Source organism: Phoca vitulina, unplaced genomic scaffold, assembly GCF_004348235.1.
Source record: "Phoca vitulina isolate PV1807 unplaced genomic scaffold, GSC_HSeal_1.0 scaffold12, whole genome shotgun sequence".
Lineage (NCBI taxonomy): Eukaryota > Metazoa > Chordata > Mammalia > Carnivora > Phocidae > Phoca > Phoca vitulina.
In genome coordinates this window covers 1,354,842-1,365,076 of record NW_022589715.1, presented here as the reverse complement: position 1 = coordinate 1,365,076, position 10,235 = coordinate 1,354,842, and the positions used below count along the sequence as shown (strand labels likewise).

Below are 10,235 nucleotides of genomic sequence, written 5' to 3'. Positions count from 1 at the left end.
TTACATGAGATTATCTGCTGGGTATCCCTATACATAGTTTCATTGTTTTTCTTTAAACTCAGATGCTTTTATAAAGTAAAAAAATGGATCCTGAAACTCACTTTAACAATTGCGTAACTATAGTTGGCTATTAAGCAGGGACTAGGACCTCGAAAGCAGTTTTCCCTGCTCCTGTGATATCTACCTGTGATCTGTATCTGTACCATTTGCCAGGGCTGCGTTAACTAAGGACCACAGACTGGGCGGCTTAAACACAAATTAATTTTCTTATAATTCAGGAGGCTAGAAGTTTGAGATCAAGGTTCTGCAGGGCTGATTTCTTCCGAGGCCTCCTCCCTTGGCTTGGAGATGGCTGTCTTCTCCCTGGGTCTTCATATGCTCTTTCCTCTGTGTGTCTGTCCTCATCTCCTCTTCTTATAAGGATACCAGTCATATCGGGTTAGGGCCCACCCCAAAGACCTCATTTAACCTTAAGTACTCTAAAAACCCTGTCTCCAAATACAGTCACATTCTGAGGTCCTGGGGGGTTAGGACATCAACATATGAATTTGAGGGGGGGGGACACAATTCAGTCTCTAACAATATCTAACAGATTTAATAATTAACCTGCAAAAGACTTTACGTTACTAGAGAACCACTCGTAAAAATAAATGGGGGAGGGGATACAACTTGTACACAGATACTCACTGACAGTTACTCTCAGGTAGAATTTTTTTTTTCTAAAAAAATGGTGATTTATTTTGCTTTAACATACAATGGTAAATACGGTGGGATCATCAAGTTTTCCAACAATTTTGCTGGGCTTACTTTACACAATTACCATACTAACGTAAGCTCATTAGTTCTTCCATTTCAATGCAGGAAAGGATCCAATTGATGCCTACTAGCAGCTTGGCTAAGAATGGACATTAAAATCAGACAATACACCGTAAATATAAAGTACTTTCCTCCAAATGTGTATAAAAGTTTTGAAACAAAAATCACTGCCTGCTCCACAGGACAGACAGTGTGGATTTTAAAAATGCTCCAGACCAGGAATAACATAACCCTGTGTAACAATACTTATAATACAGCTTAACAATATTTTATCAAAGACTTGTGCACTTGAGAATGAAAAAAAAAAAATCTGAAGAAAAACAGTAGCCAAGGAACTGCACAACCAAAAAATGAAAATTATATAAAATATTTCCACCACTATTTAAATGCCGAATTTAATCAAGCAATAGTAGAAACAAAACAAAACAAAAACATCATAATACAACCTTCTGTTTAAAATAACAGCACTGTTCCGCCTCTTTTCCACTGAATTTTACATATGAACAGACTATATATACTGGTTTTTCAGAGAAACGTCCATTTGGTCTGTCACACCAGTCAGGCTCACGCTGGATCCTCTCATCCTCTTCCCGAGGACGCACAACTCCGCGATGTTTCCGTATTTCCGACATTCCAGGTTCGGTGCAATGTCTCAAGTATAATACATCTCTCTCTTCCCCTTTACACAGTGCAGAGTATATGGGCTTCGGTTATGTAGATTCTCTTTTACTCCAGGTCACTGTCTTTTTCTAAATTCAAGGCGGTATTCAACGGAGTGCAGTAGTTGGGTTTGTCAGAAGGTATGTAGCCAGGCAGACATAGGCACTTGTAGGAGCCTTCGGTGTTGATGCACTTGGCATTCTTGCAGAGAGACATCCGGTTGTTCAACTCATCACATTCGTTTACATCTGCAATAAGCCAAACCACGCAGGTAAACAAGCTCTCCTATGACTCCGAGAGGAAATGTAACCTACAGCTTACCTGAGGCATCGAGGCATCCGGCCGGGACACAGTCTGGCGGTTCTCTGCTTTCCCCCCAGTAAACGGGATAGTCTTTCTCACTACTGTCTGTTGCAATCACACGCAAGATAAATACAACTTTCTAGGTCCGAGAGGTTCTAGAATTTTCTTCCCTGTTATTTAAAGCAACATGAACATTTGGCCGGCTTGACATTTTATAGTCAAAACTCAAAAAAGCTGGGAGAACTTTCCTACTTCTAAATTCCCTTCTGCAGGTACAGAAAAACCGTTCAGGTTTGTCAACAGGAATACACCAAAGAAAGAACCAAACAAGTGAGCGGAGAGCCCTCGAGGCAGCCTCTGGAAAGGCTCGAGTTACCTTCTTAGGTTTCTTTCCACAGAAAAGAAATGTACTCGCAACACCTGTAATAACCCAGGTTTACCTCTTTTCCAGACCCACCGCCGACGGAGACAAACAAGACTGAAGTAGGGAAGGGGGTTGCTGCCGGAGGGAGTAGAAGAGCCACAGAAATAGGAAAAAAACCGTAATTCAAGGGCCAGGCTCTAGAAGGTGGCATGGATCACATGAGGAAGAACAAATGCATGCTTACCGGTCTTTTAAAAATAGAAGGGATGGTCATGCGAGAGACAGAGAGGGAGAGGGAGTTTTAGGAGGAACGTTCTCCAGCATGATTACCACCGGAGTTATATTTTTTTCAGACATTTACACTCCTTATGCTGGTGTCAGGTATTGGGGGAAAACATTACTTGCTGCAGAGTCAAAAGCTGAATTTAGAAGAGTCAAACTAATTACCTGGAACATTCTGTCCTTTCTTCCCGACGTACAACTATATGAGTTCTTAAATGAGCTATCCGTGTTATTTTTTAAAATTGTGGTAAAATATACAAGACATAAAATCGGCCATTTTAGCCACTTTTAAGTGGATCGTTCAGTGGCATGAAGTACATTCACACTGTTGTGCAACCATCACCACCGTCCATCTCCAGAACTTCTCTCCTCTTCCCAAACCGATACTGCAGATCTATCTTAAGTGTCCTCGACTATATGAGATCTGGCCACGGGGGATGTGAGGGCGAGAATAATCTGCCATAGGACACACGTCATCCTTACCAACACAGGTCATCTTGGCCATGTCCAAGTGATACCCATCGAAGCAGTCACAGGTGTAACCCTCCTGCACCCTCACGCAACGGCCATTCTCACACCCATTGAGGATGCCACATTCCTCAGCCTGCAACTCCTCAAAGCTATTTAAAAAACCTGGAAAGGAGAAGACAGGAGCCAGGTTAGAAAGTTGCAGCCTCTGCGGCGCCTGGGGGGCTCAGTCAGCTGGGTGGTCAGCTCTTGATTTTGGCTCATGTCACGATCTGGGGGTCGTGGAATCAAGCTCCACGTCGGGTCCTGCGCTCAGCAGGGTGTCTGCTGGAAGATTCTCTCCCTCTCTCTCCCTCTGCCCCTCCCCTCTGCTTGCACTCTCTCTCAAATAAAATAAATCTTAAAAAAAAAAGAAATTTGCAGGCTCTTACACCATCTTTTAAAACTATATAATTATTAAGGTTATGGTTCATCATATATACATATTTCAGACGCCTATTTCAGACGCCTTCAAGTTAGCAGTAAAATTTCAGGCTGGATAGATCTGTACACAACATTAAGCACGAGATATTAAAAACTTTCTCTATATTGTGCACGAGCAGCCCCACATCTTGAATTCCGATATTCTATATTAAAATCACAAAAAATGCTAACGTATGGTTTTTATCTAAAATCCCAAATTTCCTGAGTTCTCAGTAGGGCAAGTGGCAGCACAACTTTCAGGACGGAACCACTGGAAGTCACTATCACAGTGTGGCAGACATCTGCTGGGAAGATCCATGGGGATTTCAGGCGGTGGTTTTTCACTTGGAGTTCCCCAAAGAGCAGTGAAAAGCCAGGCTGGTCTTGCCCTGTAAAGTCGGTTTGTTTGCTCTAGCTTTGGAATGAGCCTTACAAAAGGGCTCTCAGGAGATCAAAGGATAAAGACAGTAAAAGGGACTCGAAACATCCTGATAAATGAGAAAAGTACATCATACTTGTGCTTAGAAAGCCAAAAATCTTTTTCTTCGGGAAACAAAGAAGTCCTTGTTTGGCTCTTTTTATAGCTTAGATATCTTTAAACTGATTTAGGGCTAGGGTTTATGAATGTAAAAAGAGATCAAACAGGCATCAAGAGTGTTTAGCTCTCTTTCTAGAGAGAAAAGTTGTAAATATAAATCCACGGTGACACAGACACACTGTTGATGTGGGCTCACCCCCCATCCCCCACTTCTGAACCTCATCACGTATCAGCTTTAAAAAAAAAAAAAAAAATTCAAAATATGGCCATAACTCTCTATCTGGCCCTCTGAAGTAATTCTCCAGTGGAACTGCAGGGGGCAGCAAAATATTACTGCTTATGCAGGGCTGCAAGGTGTAACTCAAGTGATTTTAAAAAATTAACACATCCATGACAGGCCCTTTTAAAAATTTTGAAAGGGAAAAAAAAAAAAAAAGAAAGGCCATCAAGACTATGTCATTAGGGCCCCCAATCCAGTTTGAGAAATACTTAAGAAAATGAAGTCTTAATCTATGAAAATATTTTCAAATTCCAGGTACTATGGCAAAATCATTTTGACTTTATAACTACTAAAAATTTCTATTATTACAGAATTTAAACGTGGAATTAAATTTTGAAAACTCCTACACATATACACATCAAGTAGACGTCCGAAAATACTTCTACAGGAGTCAGCAAAGTACAGCTCCCACTGCAAATGTGGCTGGCTCCCTACTTTTGTAAATAAAGTTTTATTGAAACACAGCTATACTCATGCACTGACATGCTGTCTGTGGCCGCTTTCGTGATATCCTAGCTGGGCTGAGTAGGCCTGCAGAGCCTTTTGCAGACCTGCAAAGTCTAAAAACTTTACTCTCTAGGCCTTTATAAGAAAAAAACTGATTTCTGCTCTAGGAGTTTCTACTTTTATAAAATAGTGCCTTAACTAAAGGTACCCCCAGCTCTCAGTTCAATTTTCTTAAATAAGCAGAAGTCGGGAGATAAGAAACCTCAGCCCTCCCTCTGTGTTACTATCTACCCAATATGATCATTTCTTTAGCAGGGCCAGAAAGTCCTTGCTCCTGGTCTGGGAAGGAGGAACTATTTCTCGTAACCTGTAGTAAGTTTAAAGGCCACTGACGTAGTCAAAGCTCAAGGTCTAAGATTTGCATCTCAGCTTCCTATGTTGCTAAAAAGGAAACTGATGTGACACCAACATGTTTATTTCTTAACATTTGTAGTGAATTAAAAAAAGAGTTTTAAAGCAACGTCAGCACTAAAAAAAAAAAAAAAAAAAAAAAGGTACACAAGCCAGAACATTTCAGCAGGAAGGTTCCTGGAATCTGGACTCTGTCTAAGGTGACAGGGACGGTACGCAGGAGCTGCACGACGTGCCACAGCTGAGTATAGCCGTAACCTGTTATTTTGGATTTATGGGGCAGGCCAGCTGGGCTTCCTTTCAACCTTAAGATCTCTTCTCCCTTTTCATTTTTTTAAAGGTTAATGTCCATTGACCTGTCACATATTCATAGGTAAGTGTAGAAATTGTAAGTGCACAGTCTTACACCTGTCAGTGTATTAAGACACGTTTCATGAAGTAGTGCATCGTTGTATGCTGTGGATTAAAAGCAATAATCGAAGGTATTAGAAGTTAGGAGAGTGGTTATCCTTGGGGCGGGGGGGGGGGGGGCCCTGGCTGGGAAAGGGCTTCAGGGGGTCTTCTGGACGCTGCTAATGTTCTACACTTGGGTGAGGGTTACACAGGTGTGTGTTAATCAACTTGGCTAGATTGATACAATGCTGTTTTCATGTAGATTTTGAAGCGCTCTTAATTCTGCTGAATGATCAATTTATGCATCCATCAAAAAACCAAAGGTAGGCAAGGAAAAGAACGAGAAGGGAAGGGAACGAAGGAAACACTCTTTGACTCAGAATTGAAGTCGCTCCAAATGTAGCCGCAAAGCTTGGGTTGCTCCTCAGGAACCAGGTCATGGCTAGCGTGCTTTGTTCACAGGTAACAGGGCCCAAAGAAAGAAGAGGTTTTATTGTAGTCTGTAATTCAGCAGTGTCTCCAAAGTCCTAACTCTAACTCCCCGGTCTGCAGGAATTCCCTGCCTTGAAAATCTGGTGTGGCTTTGCCCACTGCAAGGAGGGACCCTCTGGAAGATGAAGACGAGGCAGCCAGAATCCGCATTTCCCTATTCCCATTCTAGAAGTGAGGCAACCTATTCTTTACCAAGACTGCATTTGGAATCTGAGAAGCTGTGGCTTCCCCCAGAGAAACCTTTAGCTTGCATGGCTTCCTTATCCAAGACACTCCCGTTAACCGTCAGACATTGTTTTTTCTAAATGGGATCAGGGTTCACAGAGGCACACTCCACCTTCCACAGAAAAACCCTGCCCGCAAGTCCCGGAGAAGCCGGCATGCGTCATTCCTTACTTAGTAAGGTCCGCCACGAGTGGATTCTAACAATTTCTGACCAGAAGCGCAAATTTTTTGACCTCCCATTCTGAAATATCTGTAAAGATCAACTTGGCACAGTTAACATGTCATTTGCTTGCGTGAAAAACGATGGCAATTATAACCAGGCTTTCAAGAAAACACTGCCCCTTATATTAGACCACAATGCAATGAGTAAAAAATGGTTTTGTTATGGATATTAGATCTTTTTTTTTTTACTTTAAAGAAAGTAAACATAACAGCATCCCCACCAGCATGCCAATAACTTGATCCAGTATCTCCCAAACTCAAGCATGCATAAGGCTTACGCAGAGGGCGGGTGAAACTACCGGGTCTCACCTCAGTTTCCCATTCAGCAGGTCTCGAGTGGGGCCCAAAAGCTTACATTTCTGACAAATTCCCAGGGCTACCTTCTGAGAATCACTGAGTAACCTTTAACCATAATTTAGCTTCAACCTAACTGAAAAGTTTTGCTTACGGTCCTGAATAAAGTAGGGATCGGCTTCTGGAGCATACTGTTCGCTGAAGTCGACCAAGGCATCCCGTCCATATGGGCGCCGGCGTCCCGTGACGGGGATGTTACACAGCTGGGCATAGTCGTCTGAGAAGGAAATGACAAGCAGTGTGAGACGTCATGGCTGTCTGCCGGCACCCGGACACACCCCCTCCCAGCTCCGAGCGCCGGGCACTGGCCGGGGCCCTGTCCACCACACGCCCTGTCTCCCACATGTGTGCACGACCGATGCCAGACTCGTCTCCGTCCTCTTTACAGGAGCTGCATTCACCCCCACACAGTGAAATGCTGGATAGCATAGCTAAGATTCTACACTTGGTCTACAAGACCAAACACAGCAGCTGAACATTTGGCAGAACGCGTTCCAGGAGAGTAAGGAACGGCAAAGTGAGCCAGCGTTCAGAGGGCTGTAGGCGTTCTGGAAGAATGACTTTGTCTGCAACCACCAGGTGTTATCGCTGTAAAGGCAGAGTCACATTCTTACAGACAGGTACGTTTTTCACTCAGAAGAGACAGACCAGATGTACCTCGGGTGATCCCAAAATGACACAACCAAGCAACGATGCCAGTATTAGAACTATTCTAGTTCTACCCTCAAGGCCTGGTCGGGATGAACACGGCATTACAGTAACGACGAGGATGATCGTAATAGTGCAGTAACAGCAGGACTTAGAGGAGCACTAACAGTCGTATGATGCTTCCTCTCTACCAGGTACCGTTCTAAGCACTTACTACACATTAAGGCACTAAAATGCTTGCACCACCCTATGAAGAGACACAATTATCACCTCCATTTTATTGATGAAGAAGCAGAAACAGTGGTTAAGTGGCAGCTGGTGTGAGGTGTTGGCAAATGTGAACTCAGTAATGAAGGTCCAGTGTGCACACTGAACATTCTGCCTCCCCTACCTGTCTCAGCTCCTTTGAAATCCTTGCCTTTACCTCTTCCACACCGCAGACAGATTCTTCTGCAGTTACCACTTTCCAGAGGCCATATTCCTAGTCTAAGTTGGGTCAGCCCCACGGCCACCTTCTTCTAAACTCTCCTGTCGTCTCCTCACAGGACCCAGCCAGCGCTTGGGATCTCGGTAGTCCTAGGCTCTTGCTTGAGTTTCGGGGCAAGGTCTAGAGAAGAAAGCTTTAGACGGGGTAGCTTTGTGTTCTGAATACATGTTGCATGGAAATATACTGCCCAAGGATTTATCTAACAGATGGCAAAAATCCTGGGGCTCCCCAGACTTCAGCAGCTCTGCCAGAACTGGGGATTCCAGTCCGGAGGCCCCAGGACTGGATGGACACCCTCAGGACAGTCACACAAGGCCGACAGCCACACTTGCCTGGAGCGCAGATCGGGGGGAGTTTTCCTCTCTTCTGTTTCCTCCTGTGACGTATGAAACTAAAGAAATGCACTAGGGCAATAGTGTGAGCTCTGAACTCTCAGGCTTGCTTTCACCCCCCACGCCCACTTAAAGGAGGCAAAGGTGCGTGTGTGCGTGTGCACGAACACACATGCACGCACATACACTCACACAATTGTCTCCTGGAGTTGCACAGAGGAAGCCTAAGGCCAGAAAAGACCCTGGACAAGTAGGATTATGGTTGCCCCTTCCTCAAATTCTCCTGGTGTGGTAGCATTCCAGGAATAGCATACGGACCCCAGATACCCCAACACTTCTGCACGACACCATTTCAGAAGAAATACTAATTTCATTAAGGAAATAGATGAACCTGGAAAAAGATCCTCGACTCCCCCCACACCCCCAAATCCCTATACAACTGAAAGCAGAGAGAATACAAATGGTTGTCAGACCGGCTTCAAGTTTGAAAAAGAATTAAGGATTTCCCTGTGAGAGCAAGATTGCCGAAATGTTTACAAGTTTCAAGAGCTGAGCTCATTTTCTCTCCTTACTTTATGCTATATGTTCATTGTACATCTGAAAGAGAGACTGTTCGGTATTTTATATCCAAGCAACGGCTGTGATCCAGATATTAAAAATAAACTCATGCTCTTATTTTGTAAGACTAAATCCAGAGGTGGCTGAGCATGGTCCTATCTGACATCTGCCTGCCAGGAGGCCTCGCTGAGACTCTTGAGGGTCCCGAGCTGTCCAATGACATAGGGCCGTCCGGGGCTGCCTGGCCCGTAGGCCTGGGTCTTCCCTAGACCAGCGTTCCTCCACCGTGAAATGAGCTGGTGCCTCCCCTCCAAGCTCTCATCATCTAACACTGCAAAAGGAGGGGCCCACATGGGAGCCTGAAGAGGAGGAAGAGCTTTCTGGAACAAACGGCACCTGACCTGAAATTAAGAAGACGAGTACGATTTACATTTACAAAATGTACTTGGGATTTATTTTAAAGAGCTTGCCCAAAGGCATCAAGAAAGCAAGCTGGAATCTGTGTTTGGGGACTACCAAGCGGTTCCTAAGGCAGGCTTGTAACTGGACCCAGGCTGGTAAAGGGGAGCAGAGGAGAGGATGGAGGGGGGGTGGTGGGACCCACCAAATCCTCTTTCCCTGCCCTTTCTTCCTCAGCTATGAATTTTGGGGATTCTAGAACTTACTGTCCTTTGCTGCTTTACTTTCTCTTGCACATTAAACATTCCAAATCTCAAAACAGTCTTGGTCAGTTAATCCGAACAGGATTTCTGCATTAAACATACACTCTTTCGTATTTGAGATGTGCTACATTCCCATCATCACCAGGATGTGCGTTTTGGGTTATTTTCTGGGAGCATGGACGGGCCTACCCTAATCCATCCATGCTGCCCCTCCCATAGTGCACATCTACTCTCATTCTTGGCCAGGGTCAAGGGTGAAGTGAGCGTCGGGGAAGAGGAGGAACACGGGCTCTGCCAGAGGCAGAAGCTGGGGCTCAAGTCCTCGTTGGTCCACTTACTTTCCAGTTTAGCAATTTGGGGCAGGCCTCAGTTTCCATATCTGTCACATGGGGGTAACAATTCTCATTTGTCTACCTCTGTGTTACTGATGTATGAAAATGGGATAGCCTTATAGAACTGTTCATAAATTTTGAATCACCAAGAAAATGGAGGTTCCAATTTATCTCAGAGGTAAAAATCGCTAAGTCCCTACTGAACATGTGCAAGTAAAGAAGGATTTTCAAAGACAGTAAAAGAACAAGTTTCAGTGTTAGCATAAGGTAAAAGAAGTGTGTAGCAAATTAAGAGCAATAAAGCACACTCTAGATGTTTTTAAATATTCTTTCAAGATGATTTGGAATTTTTAAACACATGGAGGGAAACTCCTGCTCAGTTAACACAGAAAGATGTCTTCATGGACCTCATGTCAAACAACAAGGGACCAAATCATTTACTGCCTTGACACACTGAATTACTTGGTCCGGCAGTGAGAGCACTAACACCAGATCAACA

General features: G+C 44.1%; 1 protein-coding gene across 8 annotated transcripts in view; it reads right to left on the bottom strand.

Moving 5' to 3' along the window:
* Positions 1 to 699: 699 nt before the first annotated feature.
* LTBP1 (latent transforming growth factor beta binding protein 1) overlaps positions 700 to 10,235 on the bottom strand; it is a 389,228-nt gene continuing 379,692 nt past the window's right edge. For all 8 annotated transcript variants that reach the window (XM_032410265.1, XM_032410266.1, XM_032410267.1 and 5 more), the window contains 3 exons: positions 6,812 to 6,934; positions 2,909 to 3,058; positions 700 to 1,724 (listed from right to left, as the gene is read on the bottom strand). In XM_032410265.1, coding sequence (XP_032266156.1) covers positions 1,543 to 1,724; positions 2,909 to 3,058; positions 6,812 to 6,934 — 455 coding nt within the window. In that variant the 3' untranslated portion in view covers positions 700 to 1,542. The remainder of the gene's footprint in view (positions 1,725 to 2,908; positions 3,059 to 6,811; positions 6,935 to 10,235) is intronic.